We start from the raw sequence: 16,041 nt of genomic DNA, 5'->3' as shown, positions 1-16,041 counted from the left end.
AAAACGAAATTTTTCAACATTTTCATTGGTCTGTGATAAGTGTGAATGTCAAGCTAATTAAATTTGTTTTAAAAACGGGAATAAAATAACACTCACGTTAATTAAAGAGCACAACAACATAAAAGTAAACAATTCCGAAACAAAAGTGCGGTTTCAGCTTAATTTTCCGATTTTCCCCCAAAAACAAGAAATAAATAAAAAAAGCAAACAACAAAAACTTCAAACAAGTCAAAAATTTTACCAAAATTATAGTCACTCTTAGTTTGTCTGGGTGTATGTATGCATGTACGAGTGTGTAAGTGTGGCCAACAATTAACAAAACCAACACCAAACTAATCACCGAAAGTGAACGGTAGAGAGATAAAGTCAAAGCATTAAAAAACTTTGGGCAAAAATTACAACAAATTTTTATGCACATATATATATATATATATATATGCGAGTTGTATTTAAATAAAAGCAAAATACCAAAACCACTAACCAAAATACGCACACACTTACCAATTCGCACAGAGCCTGGACTTTCAACATTCAACCATAAACCATAACAGCAACAACAAACAAGCGAACAACCAACCTACCCAACCAACCATATTTTAATTAACTGCCTAAGTAAAAGTGCAAATTATCCAAAACAAACCAAAATAATTCGGGGGCAAAAGTTTATTTAAACTTTAATTTTTCGAAAAAAAAAAACAAAACTTTTGCTATTTTTTAACGCCTCAAACAACGATATTCTCTGGTGTAGTCTAGCAATCAGCACACAAACCCAGCCAGCATCCATTTTGGGCCAGCCGTAACGCGTTGTACACAAATAATTTTATTGCCATCGACGCGAACATTTACCACTTTGTAAAACCACAACATCCAACGTGTGCAACACAATCACCTATACAAGCAGACAAAACCAAAAAAAAAGGGACACGTGAACTCATCCATCCGCCAACAAACGCTGCTGACTCCTCATCCCTTTTTACATTCTACACCAACAACAAGTGCATGTTGATAGTACAAAACAGCACAGCTTATAGCAGACCAGACCACTCCATCCACATAACAGGTTCTGTGATTCGGCCTATACCAGTCAGCCAGCCAGCAGCAGTCAACCCAGCATCCAACCAAACTCGTCATTCCGGCAGAAGGATATACATTTAATCTGTGTGTGGAAATATCTGTAGTACAAGGCATACCTGCCTGGAACGCATTAACATACGTGAACATTAAAGTACTCACTTTGATTGTGTGCACTGAAAAATACACACACACACACGCACACGCGGAGAAAGCATTTAGACACACATACAGAGAGAGGCACTGCACTGCAAGAGAACAAAGAGTTGTTGTAGTCAGTACTGTAACCTGACCGCAGAACATCAAAAGCATTACAAACTAAATAGGCAACAACAGCAACAACAACAACGGCAGCGACATTAAAGCATCGGCAACAGCATCATCAACATCAACATCGTCAACAGTCGGATTCCATTCATCTACGAAACAAAGCTCACACAAAAGCCATTGAAGTGAATTAAAAGCAAGCGAGAGAGAGAGAGAGAGAGAGAGAGAGAGAGCACAAGAGGAGAAAGAACCAAGTGTAGAGAACATTGAGTAGATCCAACAACCAATTCCCCACATACCTCCTCTACTTGTACTAACGAGCAAATTAACATCTCTCTCAGTACGCGCCCACTCCACTGCTGTACACACTTAAAAAACAACAGCCACAAAACAGAAAAGAAGGCCAGCCAAACGAACGCAAAGCAAAAATGTTGGCAATGCCCACATTGATGATGCCAGCCACAGCACAAATGACGCTTAGCAGTCAACCACTATCAGTTGGGGCTCCACATGCTAAACCATATGAGACGAAATTATTGGCCATACATCAGACCCACATAACGGCACAACAGCAGCAGCAGCAACAGCAATCACATCAGCAGGCCAGCAACACCAAACAGCAGCAGCAACAACAACAGCAGCAACAAATGTCTGCAAATAGCCAACAACAACAGCAACAACAAGCCGCCGTCGCTGTCGCTCAACAACAGGCTGTGCAACAGCAACAACAGGCCGCTGCCGCCCAACAACATCAACAGCAACAACAACAGGCCGCTGCTGCTGCTGCCGCCGCCGCTTGTATTGCCCAACAACAGGCAGTAGCTGTGGCCGCAGCCGCTGCCCAACAGCAGCAATATCAAATACATTCACAACAACAATCACCGCAGCAGGCATTGAGTGCTTCACCCAAACAAGGTAAGTGTGTTTTTTTTTGTTGAGAGGGAGAGAATCAAAAACAGAGAATGAGAGGTTGTTTAGAAGCTGCAGAAGAGTGCACGTGTTGTGTCTACACAGATCTTATTCGAGAATGGTATTGTTAGGTGAGAATTGTTTTTCATAAGTCTGGCAAAGAATGAAATTTTGAACAGGGTGGCGTATGCTGGCCATCAATTGCCAAAGATCATACGCCACCTAGCACCATGGGATTAATTTGTAAAGCCAAATAGTACCTCAATCGGTAGCCTTTAGTAAATTCCTCAAGCTAAAGTCCTGGAAAATCGAACTAGTTTGGATTGGTTTTTGTCCACTGGCAGATTAATTTGCGAAGAAATTTATGAACTTATGAACTACATCATGATATATGACAGCTCCCTTATAAACCAATCTCTTGATATGAATTATTCAGGTTTTAGCTGCGTATTTTCATAACATTTTTGAATGTTCGAATTCATTAGATCCGCTTACATCTGTGCCAACTATTGTGTAGGGGTATCAGATAGGCATTTACGCTCAATATTTTCTGCTCTTGGTCTAAGGACTTACACCTTTACACGTTTTTCTCAAACAATTACTTCCACTATGGTAGCGCAGAGGTTAGCATGTCCGCCTATGACGCTGAACGCCAGCGTTCGAATCCTGGCGAGAACATCTTGAAATATTTCAGCGGTGGTTATCCCCTCCTAATGCTGGTGACATTTGGGAGGTACTGTACCATTTCGTATGGCAGCCATGTAAAAACTTCTCCACAAAGAGGTGTCGCACTGCGGCACGCCATTCGGACTCGGCTATAAAATGGAGGTCCCTTTTTACGGAGCTTAAAACTTGAATCGGACAGCACTCATTGATATGTGAGAAGTTTGCCCCTGTACCTTAAAGGAATGTTCATGGGCAAATTATTGTAAAATTTGTACCAAAATTATGGATACTAAGCATAGCAATGTCATATCGGATGAAATATAAATATGGAAGCTTTATCTAAATCTGATTTGATTTTAACGAAATTTTTCTCTCGAATTGGGATGTTAAACAAAACTCCTCATGCAAAATGTTGTAAAAATCGAACAATGTGCTGATTTTTTTTTATACCCACCACCGAAGGATGGAGGTATATTCCTTTTATCATTCCATTTGTAACACATCGAAATATCCATTTCCCCTACAAAGTATATATTGGGTTGCCCAAAAAGTAATTGCGGATTTTTCATATAGTTGGCGTTGACAAATTTTTTCACAGCTTTTGACTCTGTAATTGCATTCTTTCTTCTGTCAGTTATCAGCTGTTACTTTTAGCTTGCTTTAGAAAAAAAGTGTAAAAAAAGTATATTTGATTAAAGTTCATTCTAAGTTTTATTAAAAATGCATTTACTTTCTTTTAAAAAATCCGCAATTACTTTTTGGGCAACTAATATATTGTTGATCATCGTAAAAATCGAAGGCGATCTAGCCATGTCTATGTGTATTTATAAATAGAGATATTGAGCTTAAACTTTGCACAGATTCTTTTTTGCTCATAGGAAGGTTAAGCTCGAAGATGGTCTCTGTCGGACTATATCTTGATTCAGCCCCCATTAAAACAACATCTATTAATCGATTTTGCTGAAATTTGTGACTGTGAGTTATGTTAGGTCATTCGATACCCTTCATCAGTTTGGTCCAGTCGGTCCAGATTTTGATATAGCTGCCATATAGACCGATCTCTCGATTTAAGGTTTTTGGCTCATAAAAGGCGAATTTTTTGTCCGGTTTCGGCGAATTTTGCGACAATGAGTTGTGTTAGGCCTTTTGACATCCTTCTGTCCAGATATGAAAATAGCTGCCATATAGTCCGAGCTCTCGATTTAAGGTCTTGGGCCCATAAAAGGCTCATTTATTGTCAGATTTCGCTGAAATTTAAGACAGTGCTTTGTGTTGGGCCCCTCGATATCCTTCTTGAAGATTGCCCAGTTCTGTCCAGATTTGAATAAAGTTGCCATATAGACCGATCTCTCAATTTAAAGTGTTGGCCCCATAGAACTCGCATTTATTCCCCGATTTCGCTGAAATTTGAAACAGTGACTTATGATACGTTTTTCGACATACGTGTCCCATTTGGTTCAGATCGGTCTATATTTGGATAGAGCTGCCAAAAAGACTAATGTTGAACCCAAATTGAACAGTTACTTGTATTTATTAGTCCACTCAATGTCTGTGCCAAATTTGGTCTCAACCAATCCATATTGATATAGCTGCTATGGGTGCATTTATAATGCATTTTTCATCGGATTATGACGAAAGGTGGTATACATATATACCCGAGGTGGTGGGTATCCAAAGTTCGGCCCTGTCGAACTAAATGCCTTGTTGCAAATGCAAATTTTGCCCATGAACAATCCACGAAGGAACAGGGGCAAACCTGTATGGCTTGTCCCTGTATGCCTTGTTAGTTGTTGTTATATAGTAAGTGCCAAAGAAATCTGTACTTTGTTAAAAAATTTCATTCTTAAACCCTAAGATTGTGTACGTCATGTCTGCACTAGTTACAGTTAACCGAATCACAGAAATATCCCAGGGAATTGTAAAGTAGACAGGCTTTCGAGACTAGGCACTACCTTGCATATTCCAGGGGAACTAGAATCTGTACTTTGTAAAAAAATTTTCTTTCCTAGACCTAAAATTCTCCCTTAGAAAGAACTACATAAAATTTTGGACGCCATGTCTAAACTAGTTACAGTTAAACGAGTCACAGAAATATATCAGGAAATTGTAAAGTAAACCCGCTTTAGAGACTAGGCCCGTCCTTGCATATTCCAGGGAAACTAGAATCTGTAGATGAGGTAAGTTGTCAGTATCAGTCCGCAAGTGTAACGAATGCCAGATGTTCACACTCTAAAATTATGTAGTCCAATCTAGAATTAAAGAAGTCTTCCGGTTTACAGTCCCTAGCTGAAGCAGACTTCTCAGTCATTGCGTCTGTCATGACAGGTCACTGTGTGATCGGAAAACATACTGACAAACTAAAGACTAAAGACTGCACGTAACGACTTTTGCCGAAGCAATGAAGACGTCGAGGAAGAAGAGACTATACAATATCTGGTGTATGTGTGTGTGTGTCCCGCACTGGCAGTCAGAAAGAGCTTCCCTATAGGTTCTCATTTCTTTGAGAACTTTTCGAATTTAGCAGATATGAACATTCACAAGTTTTTGGGATTTTAAAGCGATCTGGATGGTTCGACGGTAGGAACTAGAAAGCATCTTCCTTCTCCTGTTCCTGGGGTTTCGCAATGGACGAAAACATCTTTGTGAGTCTGATGACAGTCTGCCGCATAAACCAATCCTAAACCTAACCTATTTTAAACCTAACACAAACCTAACACAAACCTAACCCTAACCTAATCTAAAACTTACCTTAACTTAAGCTGAGCCCAACCTAACCTTAACTTTAACCTTATTCTTAACTTTAACCTTAACCTTAATTAACCTTAACCTTAATCTTAATTTTAATCTAAATTTAAATATTACCCTTAACCTTAATCTTAATCTAAACCTTAACCTTAACCTTGACCTTAACCTTAGCCTTAACCTTAAGCACAACTTTAACCTTAACTTTAATCTTAAATTCAACCTCAACCTTAAAATTAACCTTAACCATAACTTTTACCTTAACCTTAACCTTAACTTTAATCTTAAAATTAACCTCAACCTTAAAATTAACCTTAACCTTAACCTTAAAATTAACTTTAACCTTAACTTAAACCTTAAAATTAACCATAACCTTAACCTTAATCTTAATCTTAATCTTAACCTTAACCTTAAGATTAACCACAAACTTAACCTTAACCTTAACCTTACCCTTAACCTTAAGCTTAACCTTATCCTTAACCTCAACTTTAACCTTAACCTTAATTTAAACCTAAACCTAACCAAAACCCAACATAAGCCTAACTTAAACCTATTCCTAACCTATACAGAACCTAAGCCGTACCTAAAAATAAAATAAAAATAATTTAAACCTAAATTTTCTGCGCTCAATCTAAAATCTCTGACACCAAGTTTCAAGGTGTCTTCCACCACTTGATCTTTCCATTGGGCCTTTGGTGTTCCCTGTTTGCGTGTACCGCCGTGTTTGCCTTCAAAAGATTTCTTTGCTGGAGCTTCTTCATCCATTCTGACAACATGACCTATCCATCGCAGCCGTTGTATGTTGATGCGTGTAACTATGCTATCGTCGTCATACAGCTCATGCAGCTCGTGGTTCATACGTCGCCTATATTCTCCATTAACGTAAACTGGTCCATATATTTTACGAAGAATCTTTCTCTCAAATACTCCAAGCACTACCTCATCTGCTTTCACAAGTACCCATGCTTCAGAACCATATAACAGCACGGATAGTATCAGTGTCTTGTATAGTGTAATCTTCGTCTGTCGAGAGGTGGCCTTGTTTCTAAACTGCTTACTTAGTCCAAAGTAGCATCTTTTTGCCAGTATTGTTCTTCGCTTAATATCAAAACTGGTGTCATCAGAGCCTACAACCTACCTCACACTAACCCAACACTAACATTACCCTAACCCTAACCTAAAACTAACCTAACCCTATCTTAACCCTAACCCAACCCTAACCTAACCCAACCCTAACCTAACCCTTACCTAACCCTAACCTAACCCTAACCTAACCCTAACCTAACCCTAACCTAACCCTAACCTAACCCTACCCTAACCTTACCCTAACCCTAACCTAACCCTAACCTAACACTAACCTAACCCTAACCCTAACCTAACCCTAACTTGACCCAACAGTAACCTTTCCCTAACCTAACCCTAACCCTAATCTAACCCTAACCTTACCCTAACCTATCCCTAACCTAACCCTAACCGTAACCTAACCCTAACCCAACATTAACCTAACTCAACTTGAACCTAACCCTGACATAACCCTAGTCCTTACCGAACTTTAACCCTAACCTTAACCTAACCCTAACCTTATTCTAACCTAACCTAACCCAAACCAACCCTAACCTAACCCTAACCCAACATTAACCTAACCCTGACCTAACCCTAACCTAGCCCTTACCCAATCCTAACTTTACCCTAACCTAACCCCACTCTAAACCTTAGCCTATCCTAACCTAACGCTATTATTAACACTTATCTAACCCTAACACTAACCTTACCCTAGTCCTTACCGAACTCTAAACCTTACCTTATCCAACTATAACCCTACCAAAATCTTCCATCTAATCTAGCAGATTGGTATATTGTCTATTGATTGGAATTAGCTCCATTTACTCTCCTTATAACATGAGTACTGTTATTCTCTTTATTAAAATGAGTTCATTCCAAAAGGATATAAGATTGACAAAAGCAACTCACTATTTCAAATAATTCTAGGCGCCCAAGAATTCCGTCACGGGCAAATTGGCTAGAAATGACACAAGAACTACTATATTTACATTAAATCAAAAATATTCTTTCATCACCTGAAGACCCTTTTCTAAGTAAATCCCATTTCGAATACATAAAATTGACATCAAATTAAAGACTTTGAACAAACAACCCTTGGACATGCATTATCCACTTGACATTGCCTCACATTTGCATATTTATTTTGCCATTGAAATGTGAAAAAAGAATGTTAAAACAGTTCAAGTAAATATAAACAATAAAGAAAATTCAAAAGAAGAAAACGGAAGACATACAACAAAGGAGAAAAAGGTAAAGTCAACTGGTTATTTGTAAAATAATATACAATACAATTGATATCAAGTCAAATATTTAGGGATTTATATTTTCAACAAAATATTGCCCTGAGTAACTTAATGGGAATATTTGAGCGCTTGTTGGAGAATTTATTGAGAAAAACTGAAAGAAAGCATTGAGGACTGAAACAGGGATGGAGACTTCAGCATCACATCGCATCACCGCGCCTACGCAATTACTCATGAGCAATAATTTCTAAAGAATATCAATCACTTTAGCAATCAAATAATGGATTTTATATTTTTTTACAGTACTGTATTCTTTGAAAAAAAAAATGAAAAGGATTTTTAAGCCGAATTTGCTATGGCACTTAAGCACGAAGCAATTTATCACAATGCGAAAAATGAGCTGTCGTGTATTGGGTGAATTATTTATGAAATTACCCAAAATTCAACAAAATTTTATTATTAGATTTTCAATAATTCTCAGTTAAATATTTATTGAACTTTCTATAAACAACATTAAACGATGGATTGGTATATAAATCTCAAAAATATTAAAAAACCCTTTACACCAACTTTAAAAATAATTTTTATACCCACCATCAAAGGATGAAGGTATATTCATTTTGTTACTTCGTTTGCAATTCCATCGAAATATCCACTTCCATCGTGAAAAGTTCATGAATGTGTTCTGTATTCCATCCGTCTGTTAAAATAACAAAACAGTCTTTAACAACTAAAAGCGTGCTAACTTCTTGGGAACAAACCACCAAGGATTCTGCTATGAATGTAAACCAAAACTTCTGTTAACCAGCATAAATGAACGGTCTAGGAACCGAACAAGGGCGATCGAGAGGTCGGTTTACATGGGAGCAATATCAGGTTATAGACTGATTTGGACCGTGTTTGGCACAGTTGTTGGAAGTCGTAACAGAACACCGCATGCAAAATTTCAGCCAAATCAGACAAAAATTGTGATTTGTAAGATCTCAAGAAGTCAAATCCGATGATCGGTTTATATGGGACTTTTATCAGGTTAAATACCTATTCGCAGCGTACTTGGCACAGTTGTTGGAAGTCATAACGGAACACCGCATGCAAAATTTCAGCCAAATCGGAAAAAAATTGTGGCCTGTAAGGGTTCAAGAATCAAAACGGGAGATCGGTTTATATGGCAGCTGTATCAGGTTAAAGACCGATTTGGACTGTACTAGGCACAGTTGTTGGAAGTCATAACAGAACAAAACATGCAAAATTTCACCCAAATCGGACAAAAATTGCGACTTGTAAGGGCTCAAGAAATCAAATCGAAAAATCGGTTTATATGGGAGCTGTATCAGGTTATAGACCGATTTGGACTGTACTAGGCACAGTTGTTCGAAATCGTAACAGAACGCTACGTGCAAAATCGGATAAGAATTGCGGCACAAGAAGTCCAGATCCAAAATCGGTTTATATAGCAAAAAATGGACCGATTTGGCTCATTTGCAATCTTAGCAGACCTATACTAACATAAAGAATTTATGCAAAATTTCGAGCGCCTACTTTTATTCATTCGAATGTTAGCGTACTTTCGACTGACAGACTGGCGTACGAACGGACATGAATAAATCGACTTAGAACGTCAATATTTATATACCCGAAGTGGTGGGTATCCAAAGCTCGACTCGGACGAACTTAACGCCTTTTTACTTGTTATGACTTCTTTCGCTCACGAGAAGTATGGCTTATATCGGTAGATAACTTACTGTCCGCAACTTACTGTCCCAAATTTCGGCGACATCGGTCAATAAATGCGCCTTTTATGGCCCCAAACCTTAAATCGAAAGATCGTTCTATATGGCAGCTATATCAAAATATGAACCGATCTGGGCCAAATTGCCGAAAAATGTCGAAGAGCCTAGCGCAACTGACTGTCCCAAATTTCGGTGACATCGGACAATAAATGCGCCTTTTAAGGACCCAAAACCTTAAATCGAGAGATCGGTCTATATGGGGGCTATATTCAAATCTGGCCTCCTCTTGGCCAAATTAATGAAGGATGTCGAAGGTCCTAACGCCACTCACTGTAACAAATTTCGGCAACATCGGACAATAAATGCTTCTTTAATGGGCCTAAGACCCTAAATCTAGGGATCGGTCTATATGGCTGCTATATACAAATCGGGACCCATCTGGGCCGAAGGGCCTAATACAACTCACTGTCCCAAATTTTGACAAAATCTGACAATAAAAGCACCTTTTATGGGCCCAAAAGCCTTAAATCGAGAGATCGGTCTATATGGCAGTAATTTCCAAATCTAGACCGATCGTTGCCAAATTAACGAAGGATGTCGAAGGGCGTAACACAAAACACTGTCCCAAATTTTGGTTAAATCGGACAATTTAGCCGCCTTTTATTTGGACCCATAAACCTTTAATCGAGAGATCGGTCTATATGACAGCTATATTCAAATCTGACTCCCTCTTGGCCAAATTGAAGAAGGATGTCGAAGGTCCTAACGCCACTCACTGTAACAAATTTCGGCAACATCGGACAATAAATGCGCCTTTTATGGGCCTAAGACCCTAAATCGACATATCGGTCTATATGGCAGCTATGTCCACATCTGGACCGATCTAGCCCAAATTGAACAAGGAAGAGGAAACGTACTAATACAACACACTGTCCCAAACTTTGGCAAAATCGGACAATTAATACGCCTTTTATGGGCCTTAGATCTTAAATCGAGAGATCGGTCTATATGGCAGCTATATCCCAATTTGGACCGATCTAGGCCAAATTGAAGAAAGATGTCGAGTGGCATAATACAACACTGTCCCAAATTTCAGCAAAATCCGATAATAAATTTGGCTTTTATGGGCCTAAGACCCTAAATCGGTGGATCGGTCTATATGACAGCTATATCCAAATCTTGACCAATCTGGGAAAATTAAAGATGGATATCGAAGTGCTTAACACAACTCACTGTCCCAAATTTCAGCAAAATCGGATAATAAATGTGTCTTTTATGGGCCGTAGACCCTAAATCGGCGGATCGGTATAGCTCCGATATAGCTCATCTTCGAACTTAATCTGCTTATGAACAAAAAAAGAATCTGTGCATAGTTTCAGCTCAATATCTCTATTTTTAAAGACTGTAGCGTGATTTCACAGAAAGACGGACGGACATGGCTAGATCGTCTTAGATTCTTAAGCTGTTCAAGGATACATATACCTTATATGGTCGTAAATGGATTATTCGATGTGTTGCAAATGGAATGACAAAATGGATATACCCCCATTCTTCGGTGGTGGGTTTAAAAAATACCACTTTGAAAATTTCAGTCAACTCGGCTAGTAATTGCGCCCTATATATGCTCAAGAAGTCAAGAACCCAAAAATTTTGCACGACGTGTTTTGTCATGACTTCCAACAACTGTTCCAAATATGGTTCAAATCGGTCTATAACCTGATATAACTGCAATATAAACCGTTCTCGAACCTTGACTTCTTGAGCCACTAGAACACGCAATTCTTAACAGATTTGGCTAAAAGTTAGCATGAGGTGTTTTTTTATGATTTCCAATAACTGTGCCAAGTATGAGTGAATTCGGTGTATAACCTGATATAGCTGTCATATAAGCCGATCTGGGGTCTTCCTATCCTATTTCGCTGGAATTTTGCATGACGTGTTTCGTTATGAGTTTCAATAACTGTGAAAATTATGGTTCAAATCGGTCGATATAGCTGCCATATAAATCGATCTCGAACCTTGACTTATTGAGCTACTAGAGCACGCAATTCTCATCCGATTTGGCAGAAATTTTACGCAACGGCTTCTCTCATGACCTTCAACATATGTGTGTTATATGCTCTGAATCGATCAAAAGCTTGATACAACTCCCATATAAACCTATCTCCCAATTTTGCTCCTTGAGCCCCCACAAGGCGCAATTCTTATCCGAATGAACTGAAATATTACACAATGACTTTTACAATGTTCAGCATTCAATTATGGTCCGAATCGAACTATAACTTGATATAGCTCCAACTGTATAACAGTTCTTATTCAATATTCTTTGTTGGCCTTAAAAGAGATACCGCGCATAGAACTCGACAAATGCGATCCTTGGTGGTGGATATATAAGATTCAGCCCAGCCGAACTTTAAGCTCTTTTAATTGTTATTTATAACACGATTTACCTGATTTCGCCTTACTTGGGACAAGTGGATTGTCTATGTGCCCAGCCTGACTGTAAACGTTATTCCCATTATGTTTCGTCACATTAAAGTGTACAAAATTCTAATGTCGTTCTTGTAGACAAAATTTCTCATTAACCTTTTACAACAAATTTGTTGAATTGTCTGCCACCATTTGAAAAAGTAACAAATGATCTATTATTAGTATTATAATCGTCATCATCACCATTATCGTCATCATCATCTACCCATTTCCATCATCTGGTCTTTATTTTCACCATGATTGGCTGTCAAATGCTATTGCGGCGCCCTCCACAATGACAAAATGACAAGAACAGTTTATGCCCGTTTTATTGTTGATTTGATAAGCTTTAATTGTGTGATAAATATCTAATTTGTGTTAACAAATGATTCACTTTGTATTGTTCATACAAAGAGCGTTCAATCATTTTTCGATGCCGTTTTTGAGTGATTAATTCAATGCAAAGTGCTGGCGTAGAGAGTGGATGTTAGTGGTGTTGGTAGGTACAGGCTGGTGTGGCAGTGTAGCCAGCCTATCTATGTTCTGCTTCATTCATCAGCATGCAACAGCGTTCAAATGTTGTTAATTGTCACAATAACGTTTAGCAAATTGTTTGGGAGGTTTTCGTTTTCGTTTTCATTTCGTTTTTTCTTCTTTTCATTACAAACGATTCCGCAAGTTGTTCTCTTAAATTCAAGGGAAATGACAAAAAAAAAAACGCAGAAACGAGCTTGGTATTTTTCTTCATTATGCAAAATGAGAAGGAAATCTCCCAAAATTTCATTTTCCTTTTCTGCATTTTTTCCCCATTTGCCCTTGCAAGCTGACATTTTTATTTTATTTTATCTCTGTTTTTTTTTTTTGCTACTTTGATTTCTATATTATTTTCCTTAACAAAGCAAACAAGTCATCTCCATGACTTTTTTGTGCTGCCTGGTTGTTGGTCTGTCTTCCTGTCGCTTAGCCGGGGAAAGTGGCAGGACCAGAGAAGAAGTTTTGAAAAAAGGTTTAGTGCTGTCGTAGAAGGCATTGTGCTTGGAAGCGGGGGCAGCATTCCTGATAACATTTCAAGACATAACGACAGCTTAGACGACGAAGCGAACAAAAAACGAAAGAACAAAAAAAAAATAAACAAATGTCCTTAAGGACAATGACTGATGTTGTTACGTTATATTTTTATTTTCCCTCGAATTTTTTGTTTTTGCTTTTGCTTTCACAACAATTTGTTTGCAATGCATGTTTGTTCGTATTTGCTTAAAAATCGTCTGCTTATGGCATTTTGTAGCCATCCAAGGGCTACAAATCCCCTTGAAAGGATCCACTGTGTACAATGTTTTGCCTTTATCACTTGAAGTTGCCCAAGACTAGAGATGGCGCAGAATTTGTCCCTTACTTACATGGAATTTAAAATTGATTTCTTTATTTGTTATACATATGAATTTTCAGGGTTTATTATAAATAATGTAAATAATTTTCTTTTTGTGAATTATAGCTAAACAAAAATTTCGTTGGCAACTTGAAGGGGTCGACTAAAGGCTTTTTTTTTTTTCAGTATACATTTCTTGGAAAATTATTTAAAAAAAATATAGACATGAGTATGTCATTTAACTGATTTTTATACTCACTACCAAAGGCAAACCGGGATATACTAGGCTAGTCATTTCATTTCTTACACCGCGAAATATTGATCTGAGTCCATATAAAGTCGATATCTATGTCCGTCCGTCTGCCTTTCCATCTATCTATTGAAATCACGATAGCGTTTAAACGAATGAAGATATCCGCTTAAAATTTTGTACCGATGCTTCTTATAAACATTGGTTACTGGGAATCGCAAATGGGTCATATCAGCTCCGATATGGATATAGCTCCCATATAAACCGATTCCCGGATTTAACTTCTTCAGCTTCTAGAAGCCTCAAATTTTATCGAATTGAGCTGAAGTTTCGCTCAAGGACACCAGTGCCAAGTATCATCCCAATCGGTACATAGAAACTAATATAGCTCCCATATAAACTGATCAACGTATTTGACTCTTGAGCCCCAAGGAGCTTCAACTTTCATCCGATTTGACAAAAATTTGATACGCGAAGTACCCATGTGAATACCACTGCTGTGAGACTAAGGAACCTTGACACAATGCCCCATGTTATGTTCCAGGCAGTGTGGACTACACATTGCCTGGGCCGCTTTTTAATAAAAAAGTACTCTACCACTATTCCTGATAGAACCGATTGGGATAACAATATCCGCGGTGACCAAAGTTACATAGACTTCTATGCGAATGGTTCCAAGCTAAACGACCAGCTGGGTTTTGGGATGTTCTCTGAAGAACTTGGGCTAGTCATGTCGAGAAAGTTACCCGACCGCTGCAGTGTATGTAAAGCGGAAATCTTTGCAATTAAGTCGTGGAAAGGCTAAGATATAATGTGATAATGACGACTAACACGAATATCTTCTCAGACAGCTAGGCAGCCAATAATTCTCTGCAGAATATATTTCAGAATTAATGTTCAAAACTCATCATATCTGGGTGCTGGGCCAAAGAGATATCCCAGGGAATTGTAGAGCTGACGAGCTTGCGAGACTAGAAATTATCTTACAGATTCCGGAGAAACTGGAATCTGTGGCTATGCCTTAAGCGATATGTTAGCTAACTTTTCAGAATCAGTACTGAAGGGCAACGAATGGCAGAAGGTCAAAAAGAGGGTATTGTGAACACTCCAAAATTATGTGGCCCATTCTAGACTTGAAGAGGTCTAACTCTTTGCTTTTGTTGGCTAGAAAAATTGTCAAAATGAAGTCGTGGAAAGGCTACGATATAATGTCATAATGACGATAAGCATGAATATCTTCTAAGACAGCTAGGCAGACAATAAGTCTCTGCTGAACATATTTCTGAATTCAAGTTCAAAATTCAGCTGTTCTGGTTGGCGGTCCATAGAGATATCCCAAAGAATTGTATAGAAGACGAGCTTGCGAGACTAGGCAGTATCTTACAGATTCCAAAGGAACTGGAATCTGTGGGTATGCCTTAAGTGGCATGGAAGCTAATTCTTCGGAATCAATCCTGAAGGGTAACGAATGGAAAATAGTGAAAAAGTTGTCGTTATGAATACTCAAAATTTATGTGGCCCATTCTAGACTTGAAGATGTCAAACTCTTTGCTGTTGTTAGCTCGAAAAATTATCAAAAATTGTGGTTGTGAACACTCCAGAGTTACGTGCCAAATCTTGACTTGAAGTGGTCTAACGCTTTGCTGACAAAATCAAAAAACATGCAGACAGACTAAAGGTTGCAAGTAACAACTATAGTACAAGCTGTGAGCACATCGTGGAAGAAGAGAGTATGGAACATCTGCTGCGTGTGTGTCCCGTCTTACTGAGTGTAATAGCAGACTGCCACAAATACCTAGCCTAACCTAACCTCTGTGAGTTTCACATGACCATATGATTTACTGCTTGAGAATGCTGGGCGCAGGCACAAGAAATATACCAAACTTCTCTACAAATGCCTTACATACAATCCTCATTGTCAAGATAGAGTGAGGGCACTTAATTAGGGGTAGAATCAAAACCAAGATTTATATACTCGTACACTAGTTCCCAATACCTTTTATACCTTTAATTTTTGGCAATATTATTTTCTTTGCTTTCATTTTGTCCCCACTGCCTTAAGATGGGGTAATACAAAATTTGTTATTCGGTCTTTAATATATCGAAATATTGGTCTAAGTCCCCATAAAGTATATCTGTATGTATATTCTTTATCGCCATGACATTTAAAGTCGATCTAGCCATGTCCGTCCGTCTGTCTGTCCGTCTGCTATCCGTCTGTCTATGGAAAACACTCTGACTTTCGAAGATGTAAAGCAACGTGGG

General features: G+C 38.4%; 1 protein-coding gene across 3 annotated transcripts in view; it reads left to right on the top strand.

Annotated features, from left to right (window-relative positions):
• Nucleotides 1-419: 419 nt before the first annotated feature.
• The window catches only part of LOC106090681 (cytotoxic granule associated RNA binding protein TIA1), a 348,445-nt gene continuing 332,823 nt past the window's right edge, over nucleotides 420-16,041 (top strand). For all 3 annotated transcript variants that reach the window (XM_059363826.1, XM_059363828.1, XM_059363827.1), the window contains exon 1: nucleotides 420-2,253. In XM_059363826.1, the coding sequence (XP_059219809.1) occupies nucleotides 1,767-2,253 (487 nt within the window). In that variant the 5' untranslated portion in view covers nucleotides 420-1,766. The remainder of the gene's footprint in view (nucleotides 2,254-16,041) is intronic.

The sequence above is a fragment of the Stomoxys calcitrans genome, chromosome 2 (assembly GCF_963082655.1).
Source record: "Stomoxys calcitrans chromosome 2, idStoCalc2.1, whole genome shotgun sequence".
Classification (NCBI taxonomy): Eukaryota; Metazoa; Arthropoda; class Insecta; order Diptera; family Muscidae; genus Stomoxys; species Stomoxys calcitrans.
The sequence above is the reverse complement of the archived record's forward strand: the minus strand, read 5'-3'. Positions and strand labels throughout refer to the sequence as shown.